We start from the raw sequence: 19,936 nt of genomic DNA on the forward strand, positions 1-19,936 counted from the left end.
GCATGGCTGAGACCAAAGCTGCGACGACGTCTGCTGCTGCTGCTGCTGCTGCACATGCGCAACTGATTGTACGACGCTGGCATCGCTGCTGCTGCTGCTGCTGCTGCTGCTGCTGCCTTGCAGCAAGAAAGCTTGCAAAGCGCCAGTCCACCCCCTCGCCGTTCCGCACGGACCGGCCCTCCCAAAAGCAGCAAAGACAAAACGTCGCACACGAGTTGCTTTTGTGGCTCAGAAGAGCAGCGACAGCCAGACGAGCCGGATGGCCTAAACGAAACGAAGAGCGACGCGCGGCCCAAAAAAAAATAAAGAAGAAAGAAACAAACCAACAAAAGAGCCACAACAATTTCTATTACAATTGATATTTATTTTTGTTTCTGTTGAATTTAGTGTTTAGTGAGTGCGGTTTTCGATTTTCGTTTTGTTTTTGTTTTGGTGTTTTCTTGCCTCAATGTGTGTGCCCGAATGAAAGTGCCGCCAATAGCTGCCACACTGCCACTGCCACTGCCACTGCCACACTGTCAACGTGATCGTGACGAGCGAACGAAAGTGTGCCAGGCTTTCGATTAATTCTTGTGCGGCTAAACCCGTGTTGACTGCAAAAGTACAGAGCCAAAAAAAAGTTCGAGTAAACCCCCCGCGGCAATCCAAATCCCAACCACACACCCAGAATGGTTGTTGTGCCCGCTGTCCTGTCCGTGGGCGGGCTCCTGTTCAAGGCCAGCAGCGCTGCCTCGGCGGGAGCGGCTGCCGTGGGTGCCTCCTCGCTGGGGCTGGCCATTGCCGGCGCCATCAAGCTGGCCACCGCCGTCGTGGGCGTGGGCAGGCTCACCATTCTGCCCTTCCTGATAGCGGCCATTGCGTACTACAACTACGATCTGTTCGATCCGGAGAACCGGCCCTTCAATGTGCCGCAGGTGGACCAGGCGTACGATTTCATCATCATTGGCGGCGGCTCGGCGGGCACTGTGCTGGCGTCGCGACTCTCCGAGATTAGCCACTGGAAGATCCTGCTGCTGGAGGCCGGCGGACACGAGACGGACATCTCCGATGTGCCGCTCCTCTCGCTCTATTTGCACAAAAGCAAAATGGACTGGAAGTATCGGTGAGTGAGCACAGCGGCCTCCAGGCCGGGTCAAAATGGGTTAGCCACTTGGCCTTAGCAGTGGCCCAGTTTGTCACTTTTGTGTGTGTCTATTTCCGCTTTTGTTTGCACCCCTTGGGCTAACCTCTTGGGACCGAACCCACTCAATGACACATTCTAGTCCGCAGCTAATGCAAATTGCCATCTCCCTCACCATCATTTGCATTTGGCTTGGCGACACGTGGAGTCGTCAAGGCAGAGGCCAGCACTCGATGGCAAAAGGCCGAAGATTCGTTTAGTTAGCAACTGACGGACAAATTTCAAATTTCAAATTTCAAACTTAAAATTTACTCATTTTTCACACGCAAATAGCAAACGATTTCGGCACTTGGCAAATGAAAGGGAAAACGTAAACACAACTTGAGTCACTAATTGGAGATTATTTCAAACATCATTTACAACAAGAGGCAGCGGATATGGGATATGGAATACTTAGTGCTGAGTGCCATGAAAGAATTCAGTTCCTCACTCAACCTATTCTTTCATCCATCCAAACTAGTATTATGTTCCAGAGTTTAGCATATTTTTGATCTCAAATGTTTGCTAAATATTCGGCTGCTTACACCCAAACTTTCATTCAATATTCCCAGCTTATAACTCACAGTTTTTATTCTCAATACAGTATTCATCAAGTGAGTATTTCTTTCTGCAAATTCAGTGAGCAATTCAATGCCCTTCTTGCTGGTGTTCTTGTGTTTCTTTGACAACATTCCATTAAGATCTGTTGTGGCTTCTGTTCCCACTTCCCACTGGCTCAGATCTTTCGCTTTTACCACTGCCCACTCCAGAATGTTCCAGTTAGAAAAAGACTCAGCTAGATCTAAACACCAAGCATCAACGCTGCTCATCTCTTCTTTCTAGCTGTGCCTCTTCCGACAAGCAATTAAATGTGGCTTTATATGGTTGCAGTTCGGTTCGGTTTCGGTTAACAATAAATGGAAAATTGTGACTGTTTCAAATTAGAACAGGCTACCGTTAGGAAGAGCCCCAGCCCAAGCTTTTTGGTTTCGATTTCGATTTTGAAGAGTTTTCTATCTCACGGCATTTCGGTGGCTTCATTAGCGAACAGCTGATGTTCCCAGCGGCACCGACCAGTTGCTAAGGCTGCCCGCCTGCTGCTCCTCAATTATTCATGAGTTTTTGGCATTTTCGGAATTTTTGTTTCGTTTTCTGTGTCTCTCTCTCTCTCTCTCTCTATCTCCCTATCGCGTGTCGGAGCAGAGCGTTACCAATACCGTAATCCATTTAACTGTTTAATGGTTTTGGGCTGGGTCCGGGGCCTAGCGGCGATCTTTTTTCTGCTTCATCTTCTGCTTCGTCTTTATGCCCCTGCTGCCTGGCAATTTCACTTTCAGAATTCCACATCCATTAGAATTCCAGTTCCCATTATCATTCGCGTTCCAATTCCATGCCATTCCAATTCACTTTGCGTAATTTACTGCAATCGCGCGAAAAATGGAATGGAAACAGAAGCTGAAACAGAAACAGAAACTGAAACAGCCACAAATTTGTAAGTGCACCGAACGAGCGAGCGAGCGAACGAGCAGCCCGTGTGGGGCAATAATCGAGTGTATTTCTGAATCGTTGCATCACATTCGGGGTGGCCTGATCTGGGACTGGGACTGGGACACTGGCAGTTTCTGTGGCTTGTCGTAGATCGCTCCTATCGGCATCGGTTCTCTCGTCCATGGCCAGTCAGCTGTGACGCTGGGCGATCGATGCAGCAGATATCCCTACCAAAAATTCAGCTAAATCCATACATTTACATGGCGGAATTTGGTCATAAAAAAATAAAACAGAATTGTTGGATATACGAAATAATTATTCAAGAAAAAAATAGCCTAAATATGCCCATAATTTCAGTTGCATTTTCGAGTGTTTGCTGTGTATTCGTGAATGTTTCTTCGAGTGTCCGTAAAGCCGCTTTATTTGGGGCCACTGAAAACGGGAAATTCCGCATGGTGCACATTCAACTGCAACAAAATTGAAATTCACTTTGGAGTCCAACTCCATTCCACTCCATTCCATTCCATTCCGCTCACTTGATCGATACCCGTTTCGAGTGCCGCTGTGAATCATCGGGGCAAAGGAAAGAAAAGTTTCTCTTGTCTGAGAAAGCCACAGACACTGATTCATGTCATCAATTTATTCATTGAATGTTGTATTGTGGTTTTTGCTGCTGCCTTTTTCTGTTGCATTTATGGGCCACTTGTCGGTGGTTCAGTGTCAAATTTGTGTGGTTCAAGGTCGGATCAGTGAGCGGCAGCACTTGTGGGAGTTCGTTTCGAATGAATTTAGAGTCAGGATATATTTCCATAGATACTCCAACCACTAATACTACATCTTGGACCATAGGGAAGTGCCATAAAATATTGCATAACTGAGCGGAATGCCATCAATAAATAGTTATTTGCACTTACGATGGGAGGGAGGGCGATAATCACTGCCTGGAACCCGAAGAGTTTCAGCATAAACACATCAAACTTTATGACTTTGCTGCTCAGACACAAATATTTCATAACCGAACATAACGAATATGCAATAAAAAACAAACAATAGCTGCAGCGGCAGTTAAATTTTACTTGTTCTACTATTGACTTGATACACGCAGAGCTGATTAGTCAGACAAACAGAGGAAGGAGGCAGAGTTGGAGTTGGAGTCGTAGCTGGAGGCTCGTTAACCTCCGCCCAAAATGCAGCAGCAGCAGAAATTCCGCTTTCTGGAAGATTATGCAACCCCGGTGGAGCGGCCAACACCTATTAATGTCATCGGCAGTGTTCGTTAATGCCAAAAAAAAAAAAACACTCATACACATAAATGTACGCCGGTATGACGTACGTTAGTTCGTTTTCGAATTCCAGCTGCAGGCGGATGTCTGTCCGGGGGATATCCTACGCCAATTCAATCCAATTTCCCAACACCAATAGCACTCGAAGCTGCCCGACTGGCTGGCTGGACAAACCGGCTTGTCCGATGCTCTAAAGTGGGTTAAGCGGTTACAGGTTTGCCGCCATGGAAATGGCACGAAACGAATTGAAATGAAACGAAGCTCAGATACTTTGCAATTGCACCTGAATACTGGTCGTGCTCCGTACTCCTCCAGCTGTTGCCAATCGAAAGCTCAATGCGTGATACGTGAGCCGGTTCGGCGACAGGCATCACTGACCAGTGCCATCGCCATCGCCGCTATATATTTGTCAACGGAGTAATAAACAAAATACAAAACTTTTCGTGGAGTTCCCCAACAAAATAATAATAACAATAATCCGCAAATGGAAATGCTGCAATAGTATTTGACTCAATCGGAGACTTAATATAAATGTAACACGAACCAAGTACGAGCCTTTTAAGTGCTGTTAATTGAATTAACACCCGCGAAATATGTGTGAACAATTATGACATATTCATAGGGATGTAAGCGACGGGAGAAGGAAACAAAAAGTTAAGCCCAAATGTATTGGAAATCAAAACTAAACAACTAAACTTTTGCGTGTTTAATTCAAACGATTGATTCAAATTATATGAAACAGCGATGGTGTGGTGCATATTGATCAATATCAATTGGATTTAGATCATGTGCCTAAAAGGCTGCCAGATAAGTTGCTTTCTATGAGAGAACCAAGCATTATATTTAACAATTCTCACCAGGAAGATGAAAACTCATTTAAACACATTTTAAACTATTTTGTTTCACTCAATCAAAAGTATCACTCATCCTTCATAAGATTCCGCTAATTATTCCTTTATTCGAACTCTCAAATATTCTTGCAAAAGTTTCATCACCCTTGGCGCGCTTCTTTGACCTTTTCGCACACATTGCAAAATGTTCAAATGCAGCCACGAAATAATCGTTGTTGCCTCACGCATTTGAATACCTTTTTAGCCTTTTGATTGCCACTCAGCTTGCGATATGCGAGTATGAATTTAAGCCATCATTTATTTGGCACAATCGAAATAGTATTTCCCATTAATAAAACGTTTCATTTCGTTTGACTGGTGCCGTTTACAGCTTAATGCGGCCGTTAAGTGATTTTATATGGCAATCAGCAGTTGTTCCATGCGAGCGCATTATTCCACAGTGCCGCACAGCCTCGCCTCGCCTCGCCTCGTGGTGAGGCCTTAACCAACATTCGGCTAACGAGCATTAAACAATTACGAAAAACAATGCAATCAACTCTAATTTTGGGTATTCATATGCATTTCACAAGCTATGCAATTATGCTGCCTGCCAAAGTGAGTGAGCGAATGCCCCTAATGCATTCTCGGGAAAAACATATTTCATTTTGTGACTTTACATTGTGGGTACTATGCAGTGCGGACTTGATCTATGAATGCATAGTTTTTACTTTGATTCGTATTTAAAATTCGTAAGGTCATTTCTGAACCAGTTCTTTATTGCCACTAGAAAATTCTTGCCAATCCTTTCATAGCTTTAAGCCCCACAGAAACGATCAAGAAGTGCAAAATAAAAACAACTTTGTGCCATAAAAATGCTAAGGTATAATTATAATAATTATATGGGTCAAAGAACCCTTTCTTTCAATTGCAAAGAGTGTATCAGACCTATCTATAAATTCAAAATGTGATTTTTGATTAAGCTTCACTTTTCTGCCTTCCATTAATTTCCCTCCCACCAACACCAACCGTGGAGAAACAAAATCACAGTTGTAAGCAAAGCAGCGAAATGAGCTAATAATAATTTGTTACGTTTATGTGAGTTAACTGTTAAATGGCTAATAAAAGGCGAAACAACACAAATACAACAAAAACTAGGCAACAAATTGCGTCAGTTGAGGCGAAAGTTTTTCATAGTTTTTGCCTCAATTTGTTTGAAAGCGAGTGCAGAGGGTAAAGTGGCTAGCAGCAGATGTTTGCCCATGAATCCTTCGATGAGAAATTATAAATAAATTCCCAATCAACGCTAAAGGGTGTCCATAAACTTGACTGCTCGCCGTTGTGGGTTTTTCTTTCCCATTGTTTTCTCTTCGCTTTTCTTTTGAGGCACGTAGCACGTCAATAAGCTAGTATGCCGAACAATGTGGCTCAGCTGGGTCCGTGGCTCGGCGCCACTGCCGCGAATTGATATTAATGCTCGGACCCGCAGGCCTCGGCCTGGGCCTGGGTCTGTGTCTGTGTCTGTGTCTTGGCTTAAGGCAAATAGGAAATATCTCAAAGCTGATACAGCATAAATCACAGAGCAAACAGATGGACACGATGCATGTCATATGCTAATTACACTCACCCTCAACCCGCAGGCCGACAACCTGCAACTCCAACCCCGCCAGCCCCGTTGGCAGGTGTGAATCAATGGAAGATGGAAAATGCCAAGACTCTCTCTCTCTCTCTCTCTCTCACTCTGTGACTCTCTTTGGACACACTTTTCTCCACATCAATTCGTTGGGGCTTTTTGCCGCCAACTGACATTTAATTTCCGTTTGTTTTGTCATGTTAATTGTTGATTGGTGCCTGCTTGCCTGTAATTTGTATCTTTATTTGGCAGCCACAACAAGCAAAAAAGTCTTCCTATATGTTTAGCTCATGCCGTGGGATCAATCGGGCGAGTGCGCTTGAGGAAACCAAAAGTGGAATTGAAAACGGGAGGGAAACGGGAGCGAAACGGTGTGCGAAACTGGAGCGAAACGGGAGCGAAACGTTTTGTTTGCCAATTTGTTAGCGCTTGCAGTGGCTGCACACACACCCACACACGCAATCGAGAGATTTATGGGAGGCAAAGAATTTAGCTAATAATTGGCAGCTTTAGTTTGAATTTCTTTAACTTTTCGAGGTGGCGTTTTGATCAATTTTTATAATTTTTAGCTGCTGCTGCTGCCAGCTATTCCGCCGCTTCAAGGCCCCCCACCGGGCAGGCACTTAAAACTAAATGCCAAAAGATGCGAGGGGGAGGCCAAGTTCGGTTCATTGCCGCGTTCAATTTTTGCTCGCTTAACACTTGCCACTCCCCTGCCCACCCATTCCCTCCACACCAGACGGGTGTCGCAAGTATGCTGGCTGGCCACTGGGGCTTGGGCTTTGTTTAATTTAATTGTTGTTGCATTTTTTGTAGCTTTCTACATTTCTGATTTCTTTCTGTTTTTTTTTGTTTGTTGTAGCACCCAGCCGCAGGCCACTGCCTGCCAGGCCATGAAGGATCATCGCTGCTGCTGGACGCGCGGCAAGGTGCTGGGCGGCAGTTCGGTGCTCAACACAATGCTCTACATACGCGGCAATCGGCGGGACTTTGACCAGTGGGCGGCGTTCGGCAATCCAGGCTGGTCCTACGAGGAGATTCTGCCGTACTTCCGCAAGTCCGAGGATCAGCGTAATCCGTACTTGGCCAGGAACAAGCGCTACCACGGACAAGGTACACAATAAATGCTTAACGAGCAATTCCCGGAACTAACTTTGTGTCCTTATAGGTGGCCCCTGGACTGTGCAGGACTCGCCGTACAACACGCCGCTGGGTCCCGCCTTTCTGCAGGCCGGCGAGGAGATGGGCTACGACATTGTCGACGTGAATGGGGAGCAGCAGACGGGCTTCGGCTTCTATCAGTTCAACATGCGCCGCGGCTCACGCAGCTCCACGGCCAAGTCCTTTCTGCGTCCGATCCGGCTGCGCAGCAACCTCCACGTGGCGCTCTTCTCGCACGTGACCAAGGTGCTGACCGACCCGACCAGCAAGCGGGCCACGGGGGTGCAGTTCATCCGGGATGGACGGCTGCAGAATGTTTATGCCACGCGGGAGGTGATCCTGTCGGCGGGTGCCATCAGTTCGCCGCACCTGCTGATGCTCTCGGGCATCGGGCACGGGGAGGAGCTGAATCGCTTCGGCATTCCGCTGGTGCAGCATCTGCCGGGCGTGGGGCAGAACCTGCAGGATCACATCGCCGTGGGCGGCATTGCCTTCCTCATCGACTATCCCATCTCGATAGTGATGAAGCGAATGGTGAACATCAACACGGCCCTGCGCTATGCCATCACCGAGGACGGGCCGCTCACCTCGAGCATTGGCCTCGAGGCGGTGGCCTTTATCAACACGAAGTACGCCAATGCCAGCGATGATTGGCCGGACATGAACTTCATGATGACCTCCGCCTCGGTGATGTCCGACGGCGGATCGCAGGTGAAGACTGCCCACGGGCTGACCGACGAGTTCTACCAGGAGGTCTTCGGGGAGGTCAACAATCGGGACGTCTTCGGCATCTTCCCCATGATGCTGCGCCCCAAGAGCCGCGGCTTCATCAAGCTGGCCTCCAAGAACCCGCTGCGCTATCCCCTGCTCTACCACAACTACCTCACCCATCCGGACGATGTGAATGTGCTGCGCGAGGGCGTCAAGGCCGCCGTCGCCATGGGCGAAACGGAGGCCATGAAGCGCTTTGGCGCCCGCTTCTGGAACAAGCCGCTGCCCAACTGCAAGCACCTGACGCTCTTCACCGATGACTACTGGAACTGCTACATCAGGCAGTACACGATGACCATTTACCACATGAGCGGCACGGCCAAGATGGGTCCGCCCAGCGATCCCTGGGCCGTGGTGGATCCCCAGCTGAGGGTCTACGGCGTACCCGGCCTGCGGGTGATCGATGCCAGCATCATGCCAGCCATCACCAATGGCAACATTCATGCGCCCGTCGTGATGATTGGCGAGAAGGGAGCCGATCTCATCAAGCAGCTCTGGCTGACGCCCAGCTCTGGTCCCTCGCCACGGGACGGGCAGGGCCAGGGTCAGGGTCAGGGTCTGGGCAACAGGGGGTCGCCTCTGTGGCGAGGCAAGCGGGAGCTGCGAATGGGAAATGCCACCACCACAGACGACGATGGGCAAGTGGAGGCGCTGCAGCAATGGCCATTGCCCACCAGCTCGTAGCTGTAGCTCGTAGAGTCATGCGGGGGCAGGGGCGGAGCGGGGCGGGTTGGTGTCTGGGGTTGAGGGACTCAAAAGATCAAAAGATGGGAGCGAGCGAGGGGTCGCGTTGCCTTAGCCTTTAGTTTAGCACAAATGTCCGCATTGTTGAATAAATTTAATTTATTAAGCTTTAGTTTATCCACTCAATCCTCATCCCCCCTGTACCCCTGTACCCCTCCTCCACCCAACGTAGTCTTAGTTAAACGCTTCATGTAAATATCGAGTCATTTATGCTAATTTTTCCTTATTTTTTTTTGTTTGTTGCTGCGTCTCGTGTGTGTCTAATACTGTACGTTACATATATGTATAATTCGTTTTTTTTGTATTGTTTTTACTTTTAGCATTTAATTTTGTTTGGGAGTACCTCAATTAGTTGTTTAAGTTTCAGCGTAGAAGTAGCATACGATAGATAGACAGCAAACACACACAAAAACAACAATAAATTGATATCGAAAATGGACAAAATGCGGAGGGTTTACATTTCATTATGGTTTGGCAGCCACTTCACAGTTTTGTAGAGTTTCAGTTCCAAAGGTTTGTGAAGCCACTAGCGGTTGTAAGACAGACTAAGCGGCTCGCAACGTTGGGGTTGGAGAACAGGCTAATGATTTTTTAGAAGGAAAAAGTAAAATCCATTCCGATTTAAAGATTTTACTCAAATACTCAGCACTGGAATAATATGGGATATAAATTCCCAATAGCCACATAAGATATTAATTCTTTTGTACGTTTCTAGCAGTCAAAGCAGTCCACAGTTTTTCAGAAACTGTGCAAACACTGGCAGCCTAAAAGCCACTGGTGGTGGAGCAGCTTAAAATCTGTTCATATTTCCGTGCAAGTTTAAACCCCGCCAGCACATGGAACTCGAAATAAACTTACAGCTTATTTATGATCACGATCAATGTTTCAGCAGTTGGCAGATCTTGCAGCCACCAAATAGTAGTTTCGACTCGGAAAAAAGCTTACCTGCAAACAAAAGAAAAGAGAAAAAACATTAGTAAGCAAACGAAATGCGAAAGCGGTAAGTATTAAAATTGTGAGCTTAAAGCTGACTGGTTGAAAGCAACTGTGAAAGCTTGTTACCAGCCAAAAGAAACGCAGCTTAAGCTTGGCTTGACATCAGACTCGAATCAATCAAATGGAAAATTGGTAACAATTATTCGATAGCTGACAACGCGGAATCAACTTATGCAAAGGCAACCACAAAGAGAATCACACCTCTAGTGACTTTAAGACTTTGAAAAAGATGCAAAAAAAGGCAAAACAAGTTCCAATTGTTGGCTGAGGTGGCCATAAGCTTTGATGGAATGCAGATAGACTCAAATCTTGTGTAAAACTGCCAGAAGAAAATGGGCACAAAATATCATAGTCGAAATATCTGTGAGCAGAATCTTCTGTGACCAAAGCATTCCCTTTTCCTGGCTGAAAAATGTTCAACCATTTTGGTTCGTTTACTCGCATTTCCCAGCCATTACTCGCCTCAATTAAACGTTATGCAATATGTTTGAACATAATTAGAGAGTTCCTCATTGTGTCCAGTGCGGAGAAGTTAAGTTAAGTTAATCTGCGAGCAGGATAGTTGCAATTAGACGCGCTCAAATGCGTTGCAGCCAATGCCAGTGCCATAATGCATAATCCGATCCGAAATGCCAATTACAATGTTCACAATTAGACGCTGCTCTCTGCCGCCGATTGCTTCTGATTCGTACATGAGCGATGGGTTCGAAGCAGTTAACCGTGCGTAGATGGAATGGCTCGTAAATACTTTCCAGCTGGAAATACCATTTTAATTAATTTCGCCCATCGAATCGGATGCGCATTGAATAATTCATTTTGCTGTGCGTCCACCAATATTTTGTTAACAAAATGCATTACAAGAAGCCACCAACGCCGAGCCTCAGCTAATTACTCGATTAAGACTGCGGCCATGGCTTGGAGCTGGAGCTGCAGCTGGATGTTGGGTCGCGGAAACTGCCCATAAATCTGAGCGGCCTCCAAAGGCTGTCCAGATAGATTCCCATTCCAGCGCGCTCTCAAGTGCAACACATAAATATTTATATGCCATGGCTCCCAGACAAGGCGCAATGACCGTCCAAAATACAAAAAAACACACCAATTTTCGCGGCCATCTGAACGAAAATGAAAGTTGCCCACGTCGTTGGGGGCTTCTCCCAGTTCCAAGGCTCAGTCTCAGTCTCAGTCTCAGTCTCCATTTCGGTCCGCACCCACCTGAAAGACCCCCCGAGGCAGTGTCAAGCTCTGCTTTTGGGTGCCCAACTCTTGGCCTGGTTGTCGGAAGCCGGCAAAAGAAATGTACGACTGCGAGTACGGGCACAAAATAAATAGATAAGTAAATACGAGCACAGCGGAACCAGCTTGTGGCTTTGTTGGGAGAAAACTTCAGACCCCACAGGCCCCACCAACAGACCCCCCCCCCCCTGTGCCCCCCTCCCAATGCCACATTTATTTTGGTTTTTTTTTTTCGAGGGAGCTCCTCAATGGCGGGCCACTGTGACTGCACCTGATAATGTGCGCAGAGTTCACAGAGCAGTTCAACTCTTTGGCTCGGCTAATGAATAAATGAATGAATAAACGAATGATCTGTGAAGAGCGGTGTGGAGTGGAGTGGCACTCACTGGAAATTCGAGAGCAGAGTGAGTGCCAGAAGCAACAGAAGGTAAGAATTTCTCACTGATTTTGCGAGTAAAAATATTTCCAAATACGAGCAAAAAATATATATAAAAATAATGAGAAAGGCTTGAAGAAACCTAAACGAATATTCAATGGAGTACGAAACAGGCAACACCGGAAATCGCATGCCAAAATGGGGCTACTCTGCTCTGCGGCAACCTTTGCGGCCTCGTTAAACGCTTGCATCGGTGAATGAATCGGAGAATTGTGAATAATAAAACAGTAAATTGATTGCCAGACTTGTAAAGCGTTGATCGTTGGCCAACGATCGATCGATCGATCATTTGGATGATCAGATTCGGTTTTTTGGCTTAGCCAAAGCAAGCCTCCAGGCCTGTTTCTCTTTCCAATCTCCAACTGTCGCTCTTTTCTGCTCTGCTATTACACCATTGATCCAGCGCCAGCGCCAGCGCCATCAGAGCAGCCGCAGAGCTTTTGGCGCAGCTTAAAGCCGTTCCCCTTACCATCCACTCGCGTTGAGCCGCGCACGTAGCAAACACACAAAGAGACGAAGACAGCCCAGCCAGCCCGATGATGCGGCCGAAGACAAACGAAATGGAAATGAAAACGAAAACGAAAGTGCAGGGGGGGGGGGCGCGGGGCACTGTCTTGGTTGGTCATGCCAGCGGCATTTGAAGCTGCTCTCCGCCTGCCATGCTCTTCCAACAGCAGAGGGTAGATGCGTTTTGGCAGCAAACGAAGTTCAAGCGAGATCCAACAATATGCAAAATAATACAAAATGTAATTACTAGATTAAACAAGCACATGCTGGCCGAGGGACAAGTTTAGTTGAAGAAAATTGTTGTTCCGGAGTGTAATAAAACTCATTCAAAGTTGATCGTTGTAGCTGCTAGGGTATCCAAAGCTTCGGCACGCGCAGGCAGCTTTCTTTTCGTGTTTGCTGTTCGCCGCCTGCTCCGTGTGGTTGTTGTTGCTGCATTTTGTGCGGAAAGCTTTCGAAGGCCGAAAGCCGTAAGCCGAAAAAAAGCGGCCGCCTGTCCAAGTTGCTCATTGAACAAGACGAGCTCGTGGCGTGCGTATCGCAGGCAGCGTGGAGTGTGTTTTTTCTTATTCAGCGATCATTCAATTCAATTCAATTCAATTCGCGATCAAATTACATAAAATAAAAGCCACAAATGCCAAATAAACTTTCGAGATTACTGTGCTGCTAAATCCAAACCAAATCGAAACGAACTTTGTACTCCGATCTAGGGCTTTTGGTGTCTTTTTTGTTGTTGTTTGTTTTTATTTGTTTGTTACCATTTTTGTTTCTGTTTCTGCCATGAAAGAGAGCAGTCGTCATGGTGCTCGTGTGTGAGACAAAGGAAAGTGGCCAGCCGTGGGGTACGACTTCCACTTCCACTTCGACTTCGACTTGATGCCGCACGGACAAACGCAACGAGAAACGCAACACAGAAAACAACAACAGAGACGGGCGACCGCTGCAACCAAAAACCACAAAAAACTGAGGCAAGTGCATCCAAAAATGGGTACAAATATTGGGTTAAAAATGTGCTAAATAAATGCCATTACAATTATAATAATAACAGATGCACAGCATCGATTCACTGTATGAAAACATCACTCAAAAAGCTCTCCTAAGCGGACAGTTCGTAGGATTCAGCAGCCTCCTCAAGTACCAAAACCCTGAGGACATTCCCTGGCATCCACTTGCAAAATTTGTGGAATTTTCTGGAAGAAATTGCCACAAATTCGACACCGATCAGCAGCATATAAATGCCATGGGTGGCGGCTGCTCTTTTGTTTCCTTTTGCGCAGCTGAAGATGGTTCAAGTTAAGGAAGTTCGACTGTACTTATTACAGCGATCATTTTCACTTTTTTTCTTGTGGTTTTTTTGCTGATGTAATCAAGTCCGAATTTCGGACTGAGCGGGGTAGAGAGAGAGAGAGGGAGAGCGAGAGTGTGGGCAAAGGACAGAGTGGGAAGGGCAGCTAAGAAGTGACATTCTTATGCAAGACTCCTCCCAGGCACGCCTCGACACTGCGGACTTCGGCTTGGACTTGTGGCTGTTCATGTGGAGTATTCACACTTTCTACCATTGAGCAGTCGGTAGCCAAGCCGCCTCACACCTCTGTGCGAATTATTATCAATTTGTGCACGTCGCGGCCATAAAGAGGCAATCATGGAGCTCGTGTTGGCTGCCACTGCCACTGCCACTGGCACTGGCACTGGCACTGCATATACATAAAACAATTAAAAAACGCCGCCAGAAAGCGTTGGGGACCATAACAAAATACACAAAGATGAGTCCCTCAGCCACAACGAACTGGGAATGCGCTATGGGAAATTGTTATAGGGTTCACGAGGTAAATATTTTAGAAAGAATTCTATTATGCAAGAGGTGAGGGAAGAGTTTTGGCAATATAAAATTCTGCTACTTGCATCGAATTAAATTTATTTATTGCTAGCAGAAATTCTAGAAATAAGAATGAAAGTCTACGCAATACTTATGAATGAGAGCCCAAAGCCAAACCCAAACCCAATTCGTAGCCAATGTGTGGCATAAACATGGCCATAAAGTGCAACGCACACGCCACGGAAATGCGACAAGAGCCAGCCAAGTGTCTGCGTGTGTTCGTGTAAGGTCTGAGAGTTGGTTGAGCTTCTTTAATGTGTCACGGTAGCATGACGCAGCCGCATGTCGAGAAAGCGTTGACTGTAACCGGAGGTAGCGCAGGGATCGACCGGGATCGACCCGACCTGTGTCTAGGGCCACAAAAGTAAACAAAAAGCTGCCCGTTAATGTCATCAATTATGCTGCATAAACTGTGGCCCATAATTAAAAGCTGTCGAATCATAATTGACTGACAGCTGGACGGTCTTAAGCAGACCGTAAACGAGACCGAGACCAGTTCCGAACAATGTGTGAATTGCATAATAATTCAACGCTGAGAAAGAGCCAACAGGGAGCGAGAGCAGCAGCAGACATCAATGTGATGTAAAGATGGGTATTTGATGACAATTATGAGATGAGATTCTATGCCCCCAGTTTGGGAACATGTCAATGGCATGTGTCAGCTTTAGTTTTGGGCATTGAAATCATCATTCGGCAACTGCAGCCACCTTCCAATGTTTGCTGGTGGATTGCAGCAATCCGGGGGCCTGGTCTACATTGCTCAAGCAGTGTTGAAGCCAGACAAATTTGGGTGGACGCCCCAAGGGCGTTGCATAAATTAGCTGCGTCTGCCGACTGCCGACTGCCGACTGCTGACTGCTGACTGTTGCACGCATCTGTTGCGTCTGTCCGCCTGAAACGGGTATTTTGTGTGAATGAGTTTTGATTTAATTTTAGCCAAAACGACTTCTGCCGCTGCCGCTGCCGCTGCCGCTGATGATGATGTTTGGCGTTGGCTCAGTTACATGCCAACCGCCGAGCCGTTCAAATCGCTTCTTTTTCTTTTCGCTTTTATTTGCTCAGCGAAATTTCCGCGCAAACATCAACACACACACACACACACGAGTGTGTGGATTTTGTACAAAAAACGGGCAGCATTCACACACAGTTTAATTAGCAGCAATTTATGCGGCTAAATATAGTCAACAATTTTCGGTTAATTAATCGCAGTTCGCTCCGTCCTTAAATTATATTTTTTGCTATGTGAGTGCCGTGACAGAGTGGCAGAGCGGTGCCCAGAAATAGCCATAGAAACCAGAAATAAATCTCAGACTTAATTGGAACATTTAAAATCATTCCATAAGCGGGCTCTTGCATATCTGCAAATGTTTATTCAACTATTTTTTGTGAGACGCACAAGCGAAAAGGGCAAAGAGAATGCTTGTGAATGCAGCAACAAAATGCATGTCATGTGCATGACGTTTTATGCTTGTTCCATTGGAGTTGCTTCCAACCGATGAACCACCCGAAAGGGTATCCCAAATACACTTGAAACTCAACAGAGGATTGCATGCACGAACGGACGAGTATGTTTGGTTTGTGTAGGAAGCTCGGATCCAGCTCGATTCAGCTCGATCGTGGCTGTTGATGTCGCTTGGCGCTGTACGGACACGGCTTTCACTGCAATCGAAAAGACAGAGAGACAGAGAGGCAGAGGTGGACTGGAAAAACCACAGAAACAGCAAATGGCAACAGGAGCTCCAACCAAGTTGAAGCTGGACAACGGGCAGCAATTAATGCCGACGAACGAAATAACGAAATTGCATTTTAAAATAATATCAACAGCGACGTCGACTGTGACTGAGACTGAGACACTGACTGTGGCCAAGACTGAGAGAGAGAGAGAGAGAGACTTTTGAGCTGCTTTTTTTTTTTTTTTGTTTTCCGCCTGGCCAACGGCATTGAACTTGAAAAACTCGCTAGGAAAAAGGCGCAGACGCCAAAAGAAAGACAGAAACGAGAGGAACACATGCAAGATGCCACAAAAGAGAGGACAGCAGAGGAGGAGATGAAGAGATGGAGGGGGGAGAGCATCGTGTCGGTTTAATGAGATGCAGCTGACATCATTTGAATATTTATACATGGGTATTTGGGATTTCGGATTTGGGATTCGATTTGATAACTTTTGTTTGCTGCTGCTGCGAAAAAAATGAAAACAAGTTCGTTGCCTAAGTCTTTTGTGCGCCATCTATTGGCTAACGATTGCCAAAGGCTGCTCCCCACTTTGGCGGCTTCCGCTAGAAAGCCGCTCGCATGTCGTCTCATGCTCCCATGCAACATGGGTACCAACAACAACAACAACAACAACAACAACAACACACTGAGAAAACATTCAACAATGCTCATCAATTATTACCCTCGCTGTGTATGGCAAATGATAGCGGGCTGGTGGCTCCCACGCCCGCAAAGTCTCACTTGAAGCTTGCTCAATTTTTGAAGCGGCAAATAATCAACTCGAGTAGGTCTCGCGTTGGTGGATTGCAATGGATATGCCGCATAGATTTCAACAATAGATACACCAAAGTTTACTGCTCTAATTTCAACAATTTGTTTTTGTATTTTGCAGCTGTGTTCATATTTCGGTCAAAATATGGGCCAGGAGATATCCCAACAAGCAAATCAACAACAACAACAACAACCACACCAACAACCACAACACCAACGACAGCCACAGCCACTGCCGCAGCCAGCAAGGAAGAGTTTCTACAGCAACAACCAAGAGAGCAAACAGCAGCCCATTTATACAGCCAGCAGCCAACTGTCGTCCAACTCCAACAGCAACACCAATACTGATTCCAACAACAGCCAAAACTATCGTCTCCGGCACAAGTACGATTCGAGCAAACAGAGCTACGAGCGTACGAAGATCCTCCAGCCAGCCAGCCAATCGGACACGGACTCCAACTACGCGAAACTCAACAGCCAGTATCTGCAGCGGAGCTGCTCCCAGAGCTCGGACAGCGGCATATACAACTCGTCCTGCCACTGCTCCTCCGTGTCCTCGCTGTCGGCGTTGAGCAGCAGCAGCAGCAGCTGCAGCCGCAGCAGCTCCCTGGTGTCCTCCAGCAAGTCCCATCGGTCGCTGGACAAGCAGAAGCACTACCTGAGCCACCACCTCTACATCAAGTCGTATCTGGACATCTTGGAGGAGGACGAACGGGCGCGTGCGCACTTCAAGTCGGCCCGCCCCGGCGGCATAAGGAATTACACGCCAAAGATATTGGCCAGCGGCAGTGACACGGCCAGTGCCAGTGCCAGCGCCACAGCCACAACCACCAGCTCCATTTGCTCAGCGGCATTGGCCACGAGTGGGCGACGATCGAGTGTTTCGGGAGCGGGCACGGGTGCCACTTCGACAGGCAAACACTGCCAGGAGGATCCGTGGATTTGACAATTACTGAAACATGGCGTTTGGCACAATGACATCTTTGCTTGGCATGATACCGCTGCTGGCGATCGGCATGAATTTCTATCGCTATCAAAGCGTCGATCCCGAGAACAAGGTCCAGGAGCCATCTGTCGTGAGTACTTTGCACATTCAGCAACCATTCGTGGCTCCTCCATAATCGCTTTTCCCCGTGCTTCTCCCCAGATCCGACGTCAGTATGATTTCGTTGTGATTGGCGGCGGCTCGGCGGGCGCTGTGGTGGCCAATCGCCTGAGCGAGGTGCGCAACTGGACGGTGCTGCTGCTGGAGGCTGGCGGCGACGAGACGGAGATATCGGATGTGCCCGCACTGGCGGGGTATCTGCAGCTGACGGAGCTGGACTGGAAGTACCAGACGACGCCCTCGTCGACGCGCCAGTACTGTCAGGCCATGAAGGGCGACCGGTGCTTCTGGCCGCGGGGCAAGGTGCTCGGCGGCAGCTCGGTGCTGAATGCCATGGTGTATGTGCGCGGCTCGAGGAACGACTACAACCACTGGGCGGCGCTGGGCAATCCCGGCTGGGACTACGACAGCATGCTCAGGTACTTCCTCAAGTCGGAGGACGTGCGCAATCCGTATCTGGCCAAGACGCCCTACCACGAGACGGGCGGCTATCTGACCGTGCAGGAGGCGCCCTGGCGCACGCCCCTCTCGATAGCCTTCCTGCAGGCGGGCATGGAGATGGGCTACGAGAATCGGGACATCAATGGCGCCCAGCAAACGGGCTTCATGCTCACCCAGAGCACCATCCGACGGGGCGCACGCTGCAGCACGGGCAAGGCCTTCATCCGTCCGGTGCGCCAGCGCAAGAACTTCGATGTGGTGCTCCATGCGGAGGCCACGCGCCTCCTCTTCGACAAGCAGAAGCGGGCCATTGGCGTCGAGTACATGCGCGGTGGCCGCAAGCAGCTCGTCTTTGTGCGGCGCGAGGTGGTGGTCAGTGCGGGCGCCTTGAACACACCCAAGCTGCTGATGCTGTCGGGCGTGGGTCCGGCGGAGCATCTGCAGGAGCATAATATTCCGGTTATCTCGGATCTGCCCGTGGGCAACAACATGCAGGACCATGTGGGCCTGGGCGGCCTCACCTTCGTGGTCGATGCACCGCTGACCGTGACACGCAATCGCTTCCAGACCATACCCGTCTCCATGGAGTACATAATGCGCGAGCGCGGACCCATGACCTTCTCCGGGGTGGAGGGTGTGGCCTTCCTGAACACCAAGTACCAGGATCCGGCCGTGGATTGGCCCGACGTGCAGTTCCACTTCTGCCCCAGCTCCATCAACTCGGACGGCGGGGAGCAGATCCGCAAGATACTCAATCTGCGGGATGGCTTCTACAACACGGTGTACAAGCCGCTGCAGCACAGCGAGACCTGGTCCATACTGCCGCTGCTGCTGCGGCCCAAGAGCACCGGCTGGGTGCGGCTCAACTCGCGGAACCCGCAGCAGCAGCCCAAGATTATGCCCAACTACTTTGCCCACCAGGAGGACATCGATGTGCTCGTCGAGGGCATCAAGCTGGCCATCAATGTATCCAACACGCAGGCCTTCCAGCGCTTCGGCTCGCGACTGCACAACATTCCGCTGCCGGGCTGCCGGCATCTGCCCTTCCAGTCGGACGCCTACTGGGCGTGCTGCATCAAGGAGTTCACCTTCACCATCTACCATCCGGCGGGCACGTGTCGCATGGGTCCCAGCTGGGATGTCACCGCCGTCGTGGATCCCCGCCTGCGCGTCTACGGGGTGTCCGGCGTGCGGGTGGTCGATGCCAGCATTATGCCCACCATTGTCAATGGCAATCCCAATGCCCCGGTCATTGCCATTGGCGAGAAGGCCTCCGACCTCATCAAGGAGGATTGGGGTGCCCGAAGAGCCACGCCACCGGCCTCCACTCCACCCCCGCTGCCACCACTGGTGGCCTCGACTTCGACTTCCTAGTTGTCCCCACAGCATCCTGCATTGTCTATCGCTAATTTATGTTTCAACTAGTCAAATGTGAATGAATTAATCGTATGAATTTTTGTTGTTACGTCTCCCCTCTCCCTCTCCACGCCCCTCTATCGCTGCATAAATTATGTTTTAATCGCGTAAGTTTACTTTTAAGTTTTACTTTTTTTTTTTGTATTTGTATTTGTATTTGTATTTGTTTGTTATTCTATTGGCAAATTTATTAAATATTTATGTAATTTATGTTCGGGTTTTCTTCCAATGAGTTTATTTTGCTCTTTGGTGAGTTTTACAAGCGATCAAAACTCATCCGAAAGTGCCGATTGCGGAGGAAGTGATCAGCAGCAGCACTCCAAAATGTGGCTGATAATTCGGCAAAGTGTCAGCTCTATTGAGGCACTCGTCTGCC

General features: G+C 48.3%; 4 protein-coding genes across 7 annotated transcripts in view; 3 read left to right on the forward strand and 1 right to left on the reverse strand.

Annotated features, from left to right (window-relative positions):
* Nucleotides 1-19,936, reverse strand: part of LOC117581042 (flotillin-2) — an 84,516-nt gene that overhangs the window by 31,655 nt on the left and 32,925 nt on the right. The gene's annotated exons all lie outside the window — the stretch shown is intronic.
* LOC117581030 (glucose dehydrogenase [FAD, quinone]) lies at nucleotides 214-9,455 on the forward strand. Its single transcript, XM_034267860.1, has 3 exons — nucleotides 214-1,102; nucleotides 7,253-7,503; nucleotides 7,559-9,455. The coding sequence occupies exons 1-3, from the start codon at nucleotides 669-671 to the stop codon at nucleotides 9,004-9,006; spliced, it is 2,133 nt and encodes a 710-aa protein (XP_034123751.1). The 5' UTR covers nucleotides 214-668; the 3' UTR covers nucleotides 9,007-9,455.
* LOC117581045 (myb-like protein AA) lies at nucleotides 16,723-17,571 on the forward strand. The gene has a single exon (XM_034267879.1). The coding sequence runs from the start codon at nucleotides 16,744-16,746 to the stop codon at nucleotides 17,542-17,544; it is 801 nt and encodes a 266-aa protein (XP_034123770.1). The 5' UTR covers nucleotides 16,723-16,743; the 3' UTR covers nucleotides 17,545-17,571.
* LOC117581036 (glucose dehydrogenase [FAD, quinone]) lies at nucleotides 17,526-19,637 on the forward strand. The gene is made up of 2 exons (XM_034267865.1): nucleotides 17,526-17,674; nucleotides 17,746-19,637. The coding sequence occupies exons 1-2, from the start codon at nucleotides 17,558-17,560 to the stop codon at nucleotides 19,516-19,518; spliced, it is 1,890 nt and encodes a 629-aa protein (XP_034123756.1). The 5' UTR covers nucleotides 17,526-17,557; the 3' UTR covers nucleotides 19,519-19,637.

This window comes from Drosophila guanche, unplaced genomic scaffold (genome assembly GCF_900245975.1).
Source record: "Drosophila guanche unplaced genomic scaffold, DGUA_6, whole genome shotgun sequence".
NCBI lineage: Eukaryota > Metazoa > Arthropoda > Insecta > Diptera > Drosophilidae > Drosophila > Drosophila guanche.

Bases quoted from the DNA above. Each gene is read 5' to 3' on its own strand.
- LOC117581030 (XM_034267860.1), top strand. From the start codon at position 669: ATGGTTGTTGTGCCCGCTGTCCTGTCCGTGGGCGGGCTCCTGTTCAAG. The intron at 1,103-7,252 runs GTGAGTGAGCAC...TGTTTGTTGTAG, and splicing joins AAAATGGACTGGAAGTATCG to CACCCAGCCGCAGGCCACTG. The intron at 7,504-7,558 runs GTACACAATAAA...GTGTCCTTATAG, and splicing joins CAAGCGCTACCACGGACAAG to GTGGCCCCTGGACTGTGCAG.
- LOC117581045 (XM_034267879.1), top strand. From the start codon at position 16,744: ATGGGCCAGGAGATATCCCAACAAGCAAATCAACAACAACAACAACAA.
- LOC117581036 (XM_034267865.1), top strand. From the start codon at position 17,558: ATGGCGTTTGGCACAATGACATCTTTGCTTGGCATGATACCGCTGCTG. The intron at 17,675-17,745 runs GTGAGTACTTTG...GCTTCTCCCCAG, and splicing joins AGGTCCAGGAGCCATCTGTC to ATCCGACGTCAGTATGATTT.